The sequence below is a fragment of the Aquarana catesbeiana genome, linkage group LG05, assembly GCF_042186555.1.
Source record: "Aquarana catesbeiana isolate 2022-GZ linkage group LG05, ASM4218655v1, whole genome shotgun sequence".
NCBI lineage: Eukaryota > Metazoa > Chordata > Amphibia > Anura > Ranidae > Aquarana > Aquarana catesbeiana.
Genome location: NC_133328.1, coordinates 424,443,818 through 424,457,397, shown reverse-complemented (window position 1 = coordinate 424,457,397; position 13,580 = coordinate 424,443,818). Strand labels below are relative to the sequence as shown.

Sequence of the window (13,580 nt, the reverse complement as noted above, 5' to 3'; positions counted from 1 at the left end):
GTAAAATTTTTTACACATTTCACTTGTTTACTGTAATTTTATGTTTGTTTTATAGCCTCATCGGTGTGATCAGTGCCCAATGTCTTTTAATATCGAATTTAACCTTATACTTCATAAGTCTACACATAACATGGATCACCCAGCATGTCCAGCGTGTAACAAAAAGTTCTCTCGAGTGGCCAGTCTCAAAGCTCATATTATGCTGCATGAAAAAGAAGAGGTAAGTATTCCACAGCATGTAAGTCTTAAATCCTTAAGTAGAACTATAGGCAAAACTTAATTTTTTTCATTTTGGATTGAGCAAGGGAGGGCTATAACCCCTGTCAGATGTTTTCCCGTTATCTGTATCCCATTGGGGAGATTTCTCCTCCCTGTCCCATAGCCAAACAGGACATAAGAGGAAATCCTGCAAATTAAGGGAACCCCCCCCCTCCCGGTCACCAGAACTAGTGTCCCCATTGGAAAAAATTTCTGGGGACAACCCAAAATTTGGGATTTCCTTTCTTTTTCAATGATAATGGTAAACAGGACAAATAGAACAAGAGAATCTCCCTAATGGAGGCACAGAAAGAAATAAAAACTGACTAGTGTTCTAATCCCTCTTCACTCTATCCAAAAGTAAAAAAAAAGTTTTGCCTTCGGATATGCTTTAACTTAGTGGTAAGGTGGTAGGATTTACTAGTTTACTATAAAATATGGAAAAAAGAATTGCAGAAAAGATATCTATTTGAAGACGTACTGAACTTTTGCTTATGTATACATTTATTTCACACAGAGAAAGTTATGTGACTATCCTGTTTATCTTATTGAATAGCTACAGGTATAAATGTTTTTAGTGGTATTTCTTTCCTTAGGGCTTGTTTATACTTGACTAAATTACTGACGCTCAGCAAACGCTCCTATGGCGTTAGTATGGGCATCAGACAGGCGTCAATCAGCTTTAAAATGGGGTATTTTACAAGCGCTAAACACCCTATTCACGGTTTCGTAGCGTTTGATGAGTGTTAAAACTGCTTCACAATGGAAACTGACTAATTTTAACACGCCGCAACTGCACCAATACTGCGCCAAAAATGCCTGCCAGAGCGTTTGCGAAGCGTTACCATAGACTTGAATGGGAGGTGTTGAGGCGATTCAGTTCGCATTTGTAGCGCTATACAAATCTTTCATTAATTAATTAATTCATTCATTCAAAGGCTTCAATCGCCTCCTGACTCGACATGAGGCTTCAATTTTGACGCAACGCTAACGCTTAGTGTGAACAGCACAATGTGCTATCTATTATATCTTGTGTATAGGCATTTGAGGGGCGTTTTTAATGCCTGTCAAACACCTCTCAAACTCCTGCTATTAATGCCAGCGTGAACTAAGCCTTGAAGCGGAGCTCCGGCCTTTAAAAAAAAAAAAAAAGAATTGAATCACTCCTGTGATAGTTGCAGCTTATGCAATCTAAATCGGCATACGCTGAAAATGAAAACGTTTCCTTTTTTAATTTGTTTATTTGAACTCACTGAACCCTCACTGGATCCAGTGAGCTTCCATCCTTCGTGTAGGCATCTGAAGCCCGCTCGGAGTTTCCCTCCAGGAAATGGTGTAGCTGGCTACTCAGCGTGTGCACCTCCCAATCTCGTGCCTGCGCAGTGTGAACAAAGCAAGGCGCACTTGGTGTACTGTAGGTTGCCCATCGACTCGTGGGATTGATGACGCATATCCCAGGAGCCAATAGATGGCTGGATATGACGTACCTGGCTGTGGCGAGGTACAGCAGAATTGGAGCTTTTTAGTGACCCGAAAAGGTTAAAAAAAAACAATCCGAACATATTATGGCACTGTGATCAGCAACGTCAGGGGCCAAACTTCAAATACAGGGTGGAGCTTTGCTTTTAACTCTTCTTGAATTTTTGTTTTTGTGCTGTCCTTTATTAGGTAGCTACTAATCATCTTCTGGTAGATAATTTGTGTGAATGTGCATGGCTTTCACTACAGCACTCTAGTTCTGTAGAATGTGAAGAGAAAGTAGCCAAAGCGCAGAAGTAAGTCAAAAACAGTGTAGCATTTATTAAAAAAGATAAATATCAACACATTTACATTAACCGCTTCAGTAGCGGGAGATTTTACCCCCTTCCTGACCAGAGCACTTTTTGTGATTCGGCACTGCATTGCTTTAACTGACAATTGCGCGGTCGTGCGACGTGGCTCCCAAACAAAATTGATGTCCTTTTTCTTTCTCGAACATCACGGGACACAGAGCCTCAGTAATTACTGATGGGTTATATAGGTATCACTGGTGATTGGACACTGGCACACCCTATCAGGAAGTTCAACCCCCTATATAATCCCTCCCCCTTGCAGGGATACCTCAGTTTTTACGCCAGTGTCTTAGGTGATGGATGTGTAAAGATGTCCTGTGCTGAGCTCCAAAGGGAATATCCTAAGATCCTATACTGGGGCAAGCCAGGCGAACCGGATCCATTCAAAGTGTCTTTTCATGGCCGAATTGAATGGTACCCGGGCCTCGTGTCCGAAGAAACGAGGTTTTACCCGTAATGCTTCTCTTTTTAGAGAGCTGGACCCCGCAGATCAGAAAATGGCTTTAAACTTCCTAATTTCTGGCGAGGTGCTTTACGGTCCCAGAACTGTTGGATCCCCCTATTCGTAGGGGGCCCCAGTCTCTGACGGTTTTTTCAAACGGAGCCCACCGTGAGAGGTGAAGATTGGGTCTGTGTAAACAGCACCCTGCAGCTGGATAAGGTAAGAGGAGATTCCACAGAATTTTTGAGTTCTAGTGGCTTTTCTCCTTTAAGGTAAATGCATGCTATGCCTATTGTGACCACCGGGGGCTGCCAAGAGCACAAACCTGCACATGCTGACTGTCTGTCTCAGTGTTTTTTCATCGCTGTTTATGTCCCAGCGTCTCAAGCAGGCTGCAAGGTAAGATGGAAGGGGGGATTTTTCATGTTTGAATGTTCCCCCCCAGGCTAGAGAGGGGCCACAGGGGTCTAGAAAGTGGTTATACCACCCGGGCTCTGCGGCCTAATGGCCACCATCTCTGAAGATAGCCATTCAGGCAGATCTTGTTACCAGCCTCTCTCCCTCCCCCCCCCCCCCATCCCCAGCCTTTCTCCAGAAGCATGACAGGAGAGTCGGCCAGCGCGGGAAGCGTTGAGGAGGGGGCGGGACGTCAGCACAGGTGCTTAGACTCCCACTCAGGCCAGCTGCAGGCTATTAGAGGCACTCTGTACAGGTGCACTCAGCCTTCTGAGAGACACAGAGCTGACGGTCGCATGTAAGGTGGGAGACAGGCATTCTCCTAGGCAGCATTTACTGAAGTAACACCAGACTGAGCATTGGGTAGCGAGGCTTTTAGCCAGACTACATCGCTCAGCGGGCAGTGTTCATTTGTATACCTCACACCTTGTTGCTTTGCACTATGGATAGAAGAGGTTCAAGCACCCCAAGAACCAGAGACACTAGGGGATCTCGTTCAGGTTCTGAGGGCCCCCTGTCGGCAGCATCCTCCCCCCCCCTAAAGATGGGCTAGGGACGGCTAGCCAGGGAGAGCCATCGGGGTCAGGGGCTACACCTGCTTCTGGCACTTCAGCCCCTGTATATATTACACAAGAGGTTTTTTCCTCAACCATTAATGGTCTAGAGGAAAGATTAATGGCCGTGATTACGTCTTCACTCAGTGGAAGAAAACGCACTAGGCTTTCCTCTGTTCCCCAAGACCCTCAGACAGAGGAGCTCTGGGATAAAGGAGATGAATCCCTTTCAGAGGATCGGGATGGGACGGATGATTCCTCTTCGGAGGAATCAGGTGGAGAGGGACTCTCTGCGACTTCCCAAGAGGAGAAAGTCTTAGTGCAGATCCTTACTGGATTGGTCCGCTCCACATTTAAGTTGCCCATACCTGAAACTGCTAAAGAATCCTCTTCTGCTTTGGGGTCACTGAAACCTTTCCAAGCAGCACATGCTTTTCCTGTTCATACTTTACTTGAAAAGCTCATTTATTCTGAGTGGGATCACCCAGACAAACGTTTTTTTCCGCCGAGAAAGTTTTCAACACTTTATCCGATGGAAGAAAAGTTTATTAAAATGTGAGGAATACCGGCTATTGATGCCGCCATTTCCTCCGTAAATAATAGGCTGACTTGTCCTGTAGACAATGCTCAGATGCTCAGGGATCCTGTAGATAAAAGGATGGAATCCCTATTGAAGGATGTTTTCTCCTTAGCAGGATCAGTGGCCCAACCTGCAGTAGCAGCGATTGGAGTCTGTCAATACTTAAGAGACCATGTTAAGCAGGTCATCAAAGTATTACCTGAACAGCAGGCCCAGGGGTTTGCTAACCTTCCAGCGGCCTTATGCTTTGTGGTTGACGCCATTAGAGATTCTATCGTGCAAACCTCCCGTCTTTCACTGGGGTTGGTGCATATACGTAGAATCCTATGGTTGAAAAATTGGTCAGCCGAAGCACCATGTAAGAAGCTACTGGCTGGGTTTCCATTTCGTGGTGCAAGGTTGTTTGGAGAGGACTTGGATAACTATATCAAGAGAATCTCTTGTGGGAAAAGCACTCTCTTACCTGTCAAGAAGAAGAGTAAGCGTCCCTCTTTCAAACGGACTCTTTCCCCAGCGCCGGGGGCTTCAGCCTCCAGGCAGTCTCGACGGCCGCCTCCATCGGGGTCCAGAGACAAGAGTCAACCCCAGGGACAAAAGAAGTCCTGGGGAAAGAAGCCTACTAGGCAAAACACTAAGACCTCTGCATGAGGGGGCGCCCCCGCTCACTCGAGTGGGGGGAAGACTGCGACAGTTCTCAGAGCTCTGGCAGGAGGACTTCCAGGACAGATGGGTAATCTCCACGGTAACCTTAGGGTACAAGCTGGAGTTTCAGGAATTCCCCTCTCGGTTCCTCAGATCAAGTGTTCCCAGAGACCCAGAGAAAAAGCAGTCGCTCCTTCTAGCGTTAGAGCGACTTTTGTCGCAGGAGGTCATTATGATAGTTCCCGCAAAGGACCAGGGATTGGGCTTTTATTCCAACCTTTTTATGGTCCAAAAGCCAAATGGGGATGTCAGGCCCATTCTGGACTTAAGGGATCTGAACCGATTCCTAAGGATTCAATCCTTCCGCATGGAATCAATTCGAACAGTAGTTCCCACCCTGCAGGGAGGAGAATTTCTGGCATCAATAGACATCAGAGATGCATATCTGCATGTGCCCATTTTTCCTGCTCATCAGAAGTTTCTGCGCTTCGAGGTAGGAGGGCGCCATTTCCAGTTTGTGGCTCTGCCTTTCGGGATAGCCACTGCACCTCGAGTGTTCACAAAGATCTTGGCTCCTCCTCTGGCCAGATTAAGGGCTCAGGGTATAGCTGTCATAGCATACCTAGACGACCTGCTCTTGATAGACCGGTCGGTAGCCTCTTTGAATGGAAACTTGAGGACCACAGTCAGGTATCTAGAACACCTGGGTTGGATCCTCAACTTAGAAAAGTCTTTCCTAAAACCAGTAAGAAGACTGGAGTATTTAGGTCTGATTATAGATACAGGCCAGGAGAAAATATTTCTACCCCAGGCAAAGATCACTGCTTTGAGAGAGCTGATTCTGACAGTAAGGACCAAGAAGGGTCCCTCAGTTTGCCTTTGTATGAGGCTACTAGGGAAGATGGTGTCTTCATTCGAAGCAGTTCCCTATGCTCAGTTTCACTCAAGAATGCTGCAACACAGTATTCTGTCGACCTGGAACAGGAAAGTTCAGGCATTAGACTTTCCGATGCACCTGTCGCATGCGGTGCATCAGAGCCTCAATTGGTGGCTCATACCCGAAAACCTGCAGAAGGGGAAATCCTTTCTACCGGTTACCTAGACGGTGGTAACAACAGATGCCAATCTGTCAGGTTGGGGAGCAGTTCTGGAACAGGCTGCGGTCCAAGGGGTATGGTCCAAGACAGAGAGGACCTTACCCATCAACATTCTGGAGATCCGGGCGATACATCTAGCTCTAAAGGCCTGGACTATCAGGCTACAGGGTTGTCCGGTCAGGATCCAGTCCGACAATGCCACAGCAGTGGCTTATGTCAATCATCAGGGAGGCACCCGGAGCCGAGCTGCTCAAAAAGAGGTGAACCAGATCTTAGTCTGGGCAGAGATGCATGTGCCATGCATATCGGCAGTTTTCATCCCAGGAATAGAGAATTGGCAGGCGGACTATCTAAGTCGCCAGCAGTTACTTCCAGGGGAATGGTCTCTGCATCCCGACGTCTTTTGGGCCATATGCCAAAGATGGGGGGGTTCCAGATGTAGATCTCTTTGCATCCCGATTCAACAAAAAGATAGACAGATTTGTGGCAAGGACAAAAGATCCTCTTGCATGCGGGACGGATGCGTTGGTGATTCCGTGGCATCGGTTCTCACTGATTTACACATTCCCGCCTATTCTGCTACTACCACGACTCCTTTGCAGGATCAGGCAGGAAAGGAAGTCGGTACTTCTGGTGGCCCCCGCTTGGCCCAGAAGGACTTGGTATGCAGAAATAGTAAGGATGACAGTAGGTTCCCCGTGGACACTACCGGTACGCCCAGACCTGTTATCTCAAGGTCCAGTGTTCCATCCTGCCTTACAAACGCTAAATTTGACGGTTTGGCTATTGAGACCCACGTTCTGAAGAGTCGTGGGCTGTCAGGTCCTGTCATATCTACCTTGATTAATGCAAGGAAGCCAGCTTCCAGGATGATTTATCATAGAGTCTGGAAAGCTTATATAACCTTGTGTGAATCCAGAGGTTGGCATCCCAGGAAATATGTCATAGGTAGAATTCTTGATTTTCTACAATTAGGATTAGAGATGAAGCTGGCCTTGAGTACCATCAAGGGCCAGGTCTCTGCTTTATCAGTATTATTTCAACGGCCACTTGTTTCGCATTCTTTGGTCCGAAACTTTATCCAGGGGGTGACGCGTCTTAATCCTCCGGTTAAAGCGCCCCTAAACCCCTGGGACTTGAACTTGGTCCTGGCTGTGTTACAGAAACAGCCTTTTGAACCAATAAGTCAGATTCCTTTGGTCTTGTTGACAAGGAAATTAATTTTTCTGGTGGCCATCTCTTCTGCTAGAAGAGTATCAGAATTAGCAGCTCTTTCCTGTAAGGAGCCTTATTTGATTATACACAAGGATAGAGTGGTACTACGCCCTCATCCTAGTTTTTTACCGAAGGTGGTTTCTGATTTTCATTTAAACCAAGACATTGTTCTACCTTCCTTTTTTTCCAGATCCCTGTTCTCCGGAAGAGAGATCTCTACATTCGTTGGATGTAGTAAGAGCAGTTAAGGCCTATCTAGGGGCAACTGCTCAGATCCGCAGGACGGATGTTTTGTTTGTGCTGCCAGAGGGTCCCAATAGAGGACAGGCAGTGTCAAAAGCTACCATTTCTAAATGGATTCGACAGTTGATCATTCAAGCTTACGGTTTGAAACAGAAGATTCCTCCGTTTCAGATCAGGGCACATTCCACAAGGGCTATTGGTGCTTCTTGGGCAGTGCATCACCAGGCCTCTATGGCTCAAATCTGCAAGGCCGCAACCTGGTCTTCAGTTCATACATTCACCAGATTCTATCAGGTGGATGTGAGAAGGCATGAGGATATCGCCTTTGGGCGTAGTGTGCTGCAGGCAGCGGTACAGGGTCCTCAGGTCTGATTGCACCCTACTTGGTCGTGGTCCCCCCCCCTCAGGTAGCATTGCTCTGGGACATCCCATCAGTAATTACTGAGGCTCTGTGTCCCGTGATGTTCGAGAAAGAAAATAGGATTTTTTAAAACAGCTTACCTGTAAAATCCTTTTCTTTCGAAGGACATCACGGGACACAGAGGTCCCGCCCCTCTTTTAATACACTATATTGCTTGGCTACAAAACTGAGGTATCCCTGCAAGGGGGAGGGATTATATAGGGGGTTGAACTTCCTGATAGGGTGTGCCAGTGTCCAATCACCAGTGATACCTATATAACCCATCAGTAATTACTGAGGCTCTGTGTCCCGTGATGTCCTTCGAAAGAAAAGGATTTTACAGGTAAGCTGTTTTAAAAAATCCTATTTTTTCCCACAAATAGAGCTTTCTTTTGGTGGTATTTGATCGCCTCTGCGATTTTTTTATTTTTTGCGCTATAAACAAAATAAGAGCGACCATTTTAAAAAAAAAGCATTATTTTTTACATTTTGCTATAATAAATATCCCCCAAAAATATATAGAATATATAAAAAAAAATTTTCCTCAGTTTAGGCCGATCGTATTCTTCTACCTATTTTTTGTAAAAATCGCAATAAATGTTTGGTTTGCGCAAAAGTTATAGCGTTTATTAAATAGGGGATAGTTTTATGGCATTTTTATTGATATTTTTTTTTTTTTACTAGTAATGGCGGCGATCAGCGATTTTTATTGTGACTGCGACGTTATGGCAGACATGTCGGACATTTTTGACACATTTTTGGGACCATTGTCATTTATACAGCGATCAGTGCGATTAAAAATGCACTGATTCCTGTGTAAATGACACTGGCAGTGAAGGGGTTAACCACTAGGGGGCGGGGAGGGGTTAAGTGTGTCCTGGGGGAGTGATTAACTGTAGGGGGATGGGCTAGCAGTGTCATTACTCTGATCACTGCTCCCGATGACAGGGAGCTGTGATCAGTGACACTTGTCACTAGGCAGAACGGGGAGATGCTGTTTACATCAGTAAAGGCGATCACGGGTATCCCCGCGGCGATCGAGTCCGCGGGACCCGCGACCCGACTCACTGAGCTCCCGGCCGGCGCACGCAATGGCACGGTGGGGAATTCAAATAGACGTACCTGTACGTCCATTTGCCCAGCCGTGCCATTCTGCTGGCGTACATCGGTGTGCGCCGGTCGGGAACTGGTTAAGGTAAACAGTGTGCTGCTTGAGTGCCGGTTCACACAGGGGCGGCTTCAGAGTCATCCGACTCTGAAGCCACCCGCACAGCGTGACCTCAGCGCAGCTTGTAAACCACCTCTTTAACAGAAGTCAATGCAAGCCGCTCTGAAGTCGCTCCTATTAGAATCGAGTGTGACTTGTCAGGCAGCTAGGTCGCTCCTGTGTGAACTGGGACTGATCGTGGAGGAGAAATCCGTGTGTGTGTGCAGATGGAGCTCTGAGTCTGCTAGATGCCAGCCGCTGACAGACACTGACATGCGAGATCCGCCAACAGGATGGAGGTGTCCCCAGCTGTCCTGTACCAAAAAGGCAACACCGTGGGACGTGAAGAGGGTGTGTACAATGCGATTTAGAGGACCCCCCCTTCGTTTGTCAAGTAGGTACTATAGACAAATGAGGCAGGATCCTCTGAAACGTGTTGTACACACTCCCTGCGCATCCCCTGATATTGCATTTATCATAGAGGATGGCTGGGGACGCCACCGTTGATCCATTCGTTGGCGGGTCTCTCATGTCAGTGTCTGTCAGCGGCTGCTTTCTAGCAGGCTCAGAGCTCCATCTGCACACACACACTGGTTTCTCCTCCACGATCAAGCAGCACACTGTTTACCCTAATGTAAGTGTTGATATTTGTCTTTTCAATAAATACTACAATGTTTTTACTTTTGTGGTTTGGCTACTTTCTCTTCACATTCTAGAGCAGTGGTTCTCAACCTTGTAGTGCCGTGACTCCTTGCTAAAATTTCCCAAGTTGTGGGGAACAGTAAAATTATTTTTGTGGTGTGTTTTATTGGCACCCAAGGCAAGACAAGTAATTTGCGTCCCTAACTCATGGACTTTTAGCGCTTCCTAAGTCCCTTCCACTCGTACAGTATTAAAACCCCTTATGGTACATTTTAGGATGTGCCACTCTCTTTGTTTTCCTTTCTTTCCCTTTTATCTCTCTTTATCCTAATTTCTTGTTTCTTCCCCCATCCCTCTCTCTAGCTGTCTGTCTTGTTCTTTCTCTTATTTTTTTCTCTCCCCTTTTTTGGGATGAGTGGCAGTGCTGGCGGGGAGTTGGTTGAGTGGCAATGCTGGGGGGAGTTCTGATCAACCAACTCGGGTGCTCTTGATCTGCTGATCTGAGAACTGTAGTGGGTACTTTTAATGGCAACTATAATCACAGGTAGTGTTACTCACTGTGTCTGCGACTTTGTGGTGTCTCGTAGCAGTGACACCTATGCTGAAATCAGGAGATAGGGTCTCCTCCAGCCCCTCCCACTTCATATTCCTCACCAGTCAGCTGACCTCTAGTCTCTGCCCCCCCAGCCATGCCGTGAACTGTATGGGTGGATGCAAGGAAGCTGAGTGGGCGGCCGCAGGCTCCAGAAACTGCCCAGCTGGGTGGCCACAGGCTCCAGGGACAGCCCTGCTGGGCGGCCGCTAAGAGGCTGGGAGAGTGGTGCAGGCTTCAGGAACAGCCCAGGATTCGGTGACCCCTGGCAAATCATCATTCAACCCCCAGGTTGAGAACCACTGTTCTAGAGGATCTCTCCCTAATCTGATGTGCCTAGCTGCGGAGATACCGGAGGGTTCTAGCCATTCTTCCACTCATCCATACATACATCCCTGATTCATATCCCATAGAGGCGAATATCAAGGCTGCTGACCATTTGTACCTACCTACTGGGTCCTTGATTTTATCAGTCCACTAATCCAGAATACCACACCAGTAGAAATATGTACTTTTTCATGCCCATATAGAATTTTCCTTACCATTACTTCTTCAGCGATTATTGTGATTTCAACTGGGAACGCAGAGAAATGTTTCTATTTTTTTTTTTTTTTCAATATCTTTTATTACATTTAAGTAAAAAAAAGTTCCAATACAGTTTAATAACATACATTTCATCCCCCTAAAAACGTTCTTCTCTACAACTAGATACAAATTACCTTTTAAAACCCCTCCCCCCATCCCCGTACTATCCTCTCCCCTCCCTTCTCCTGCTCTGGAGCCAACATTTAATGTCGTTTGCATATATCTTGGTACCAGCACCTAAACCAATCAGGCTCCTACCATCCCTGCGAACTTCAAAGTAAGCTTAAATAAGTGCCAATCTTTCCATTTTCTCTCAAATCCCGCCCAACCCTCCTCTCCACTAAATCTCTCAGGTATTCCGAATTATATATATCATCTACTCTATTACTCCAGTTCCTCAGTGTGGGGCTATCTGGCTCTTGCCAATGTCTGGGAATTAAACTTTTGGCTGCATTCAGGAGTGAGGGGACCAGGGTTTTCAGATATTGGTTAACTGGTGTTTTCGTCCGGTGGAATAAACACTCCCACGGATCTTCTTGGACTTCCTCTTTTGTTATCTCTTTTTTTCCTGAATAATCTCTCTCCAAATTTGTCTAATTTTAGGACACGCCCAACAAACATGAGACATAGTTCCCCGTTCTCCGCACACCCTCCAACTGCACTGCGAGGTCTCCATTTGAAACTTGTGGGCTTTATCTGGAGTTATATACCACCGTGCTAAACATTTAAAACTAATTTCTATCATATTGCTATCCTGTGACGTTACAAAAACCAAACTCATAATTTTTCTCATCTCTGACTCATTCACTTGTGACCCTAATTCCTCCTCCCACTTGCTGATGTATGGCGGCTTTCCCACCCCAGTTCCCTCTATTAGGATTTTATATAATACCGATATCCCCTCCATTTTTCTTTTTTGTTTACAAAAGTTTTTATTTGGAAGCTTAGGTAATATACATACGGTATAGTTAACATTATTGTATTATGTTGGTACAGAAGTAAAAGGGATATAGAAAATACAAAACATAAGTTATATAACTTTGAGTTACAAAAGCTGTGATAGTGATAGAGATATTTTTATATGCTTATATTATAAGGCAAAACATTATGTTAGCAATAAGAAATAGGTAGTTATGGTACTAGTATATTAACCAATTTAGGTTGGTTTCCAATAGGCCCATTTCTTCTGGTGAATATGAATAGTGTCATTAAGGGTATGATAAATCCACTCAGAGAGTTTGAGGAGCTCCATTCTATTAATTACTTGTTGCCATGACAGATTTGAGGATTTCCAGTTAAATGCTGTCATCCAGTGGATTGAACTACATAGGGAGTGGAATAGTCTCATACATGGGAGAGGAACGTCAGGAATACCAGCGTATAGCAAGCAAATCTGAGGAGAGGGAGTAATCTTTTGATTAGAAAGTTGTTCTATTAAATTGATTGCCTTAAGCCATATGTGGTTAATATGTTTGCAGCTCCAAAAAATGTGTAAGAGGGAGCCAGATTCCGGACATCCTCTGAAACAATTAGGAGAGATGGAAGGGTAGAAGGTATGGAGCTTTGAAGGGGTGAGGTACCATCTAGAGAAAATTTTAATGGGGGTCTCTCTGAAGGAGATAGCTTTGTTACTTTTACGGAGGTTTTCTGACATTGAGCTCCATTCCTCAATAGTAAGCGAGACATTCACATCTGCCTCCCATTGGAGCATCTGTGTAGATTTATCGGGAACACCAACACCATTGATATAACTATACATCCTAGATATGAGGCCTCTGTCTCTAGAGGATAAAATACATATATGTTCAAATGTAGTGTATGACGGATGAGTATTGTCCCCTCCATTTTTCTACCTCCGTACATAGTTTCTCCATCGGTAGCAGATTATCTGCTGACCTCACTGGTTGAGGGAGAGAATCAAAAAATGTTTTAGATGGGGAAAAATGCCATTCATCTATCACCATTATATTATTTTTTTTGTTTTTAACTCTTGAAATGTGCATAACCTTCCCCTAACGATCACATCTTTTAATTGTGCGTTTGGTTTTTTAATCCAATTTCCAAACAAATTACTTTTCCCCAGTGGAAAATACTCCGTGTCCTTCAGTGCAATACATGGGGAGTTGTAGCTCCATTTTTGTTTTTTGTGTATCATATCCCACCTCTCTAAGGTTTTAAGTGTCATCTTATGTGATTTCTTTCCTAAATTCCTCAAATGTGCAGGTACCCATATGATTTTCCCCAACTCTGTCTTACTAATTGTATTTTCCAGTTCCACCCATCTTTTATTTTTATTGTTTTTTGCCCAGTTGATAACCCGCGTGAGGAGAACTGCTTTATAATAGTTCTTTAAATCAGGGACTCCGAGGGCCCCCTGCTTTCTGTCTCTAGTTAGTATTTGTAAGCTTATTCTTGGCTTTTTCCCTTTCCAAATAAACCTAAGGAGTATTGTTTTCCAAGTTTTAAAACTTGTGGGAGAGGTATCAGCAGCATCTGAAATTGATACATGATCTTTGGCAATAGACTCATTTTAAATATATTGATTCTCCCCAGCCAAGACACATATCTAGACGCTATCTTACTTAAGTCCTTTTTAATTTCATTCAGTAAGGGCAGGAAGTTTGATTGGTAAAGCATGTCCATGGACTTTGTAATCTTGACCCCTAAATATTTTAGCTCTTTCTCTCTCCAGATAAATGAGAACTTCTCCTGATATACAAGTGCCTCCTGAGAAGGGACACCTATATTCAGGATCTCCGACTTAACTGTGTTTATTTTAAATTTTGAACAATCACCATGCTGTTTCAGTTCTTTTATCAAGTTTGGCAGAGTTAT

At 45.0% G+C, this 13,580-nt stretch overlaps 1 protein-coding gene across 2 annotated transcripts in view; it reads left to right on the top strand.

Moving 5' to 3' along the window:
- ZNF236 (zinc finger protein 236) overlaps positions 1-13,580 on the top strand; it is a 461,432-nt gene that overhangs the window by 28,249 nt on the left and 419,603 nt on the right. For both annotated transcript variants that reach the window (XM_073631228.1, XM_073631227.1), the window contains exon 3: positions 56-220. In XM_073631228.1, the coding sequence (XP_073487329.1) occupies positions 56-220 (165 nt within the window). The remainder of the gene's footprint in view (positions 1-55; positions 221-13,580) is intronic.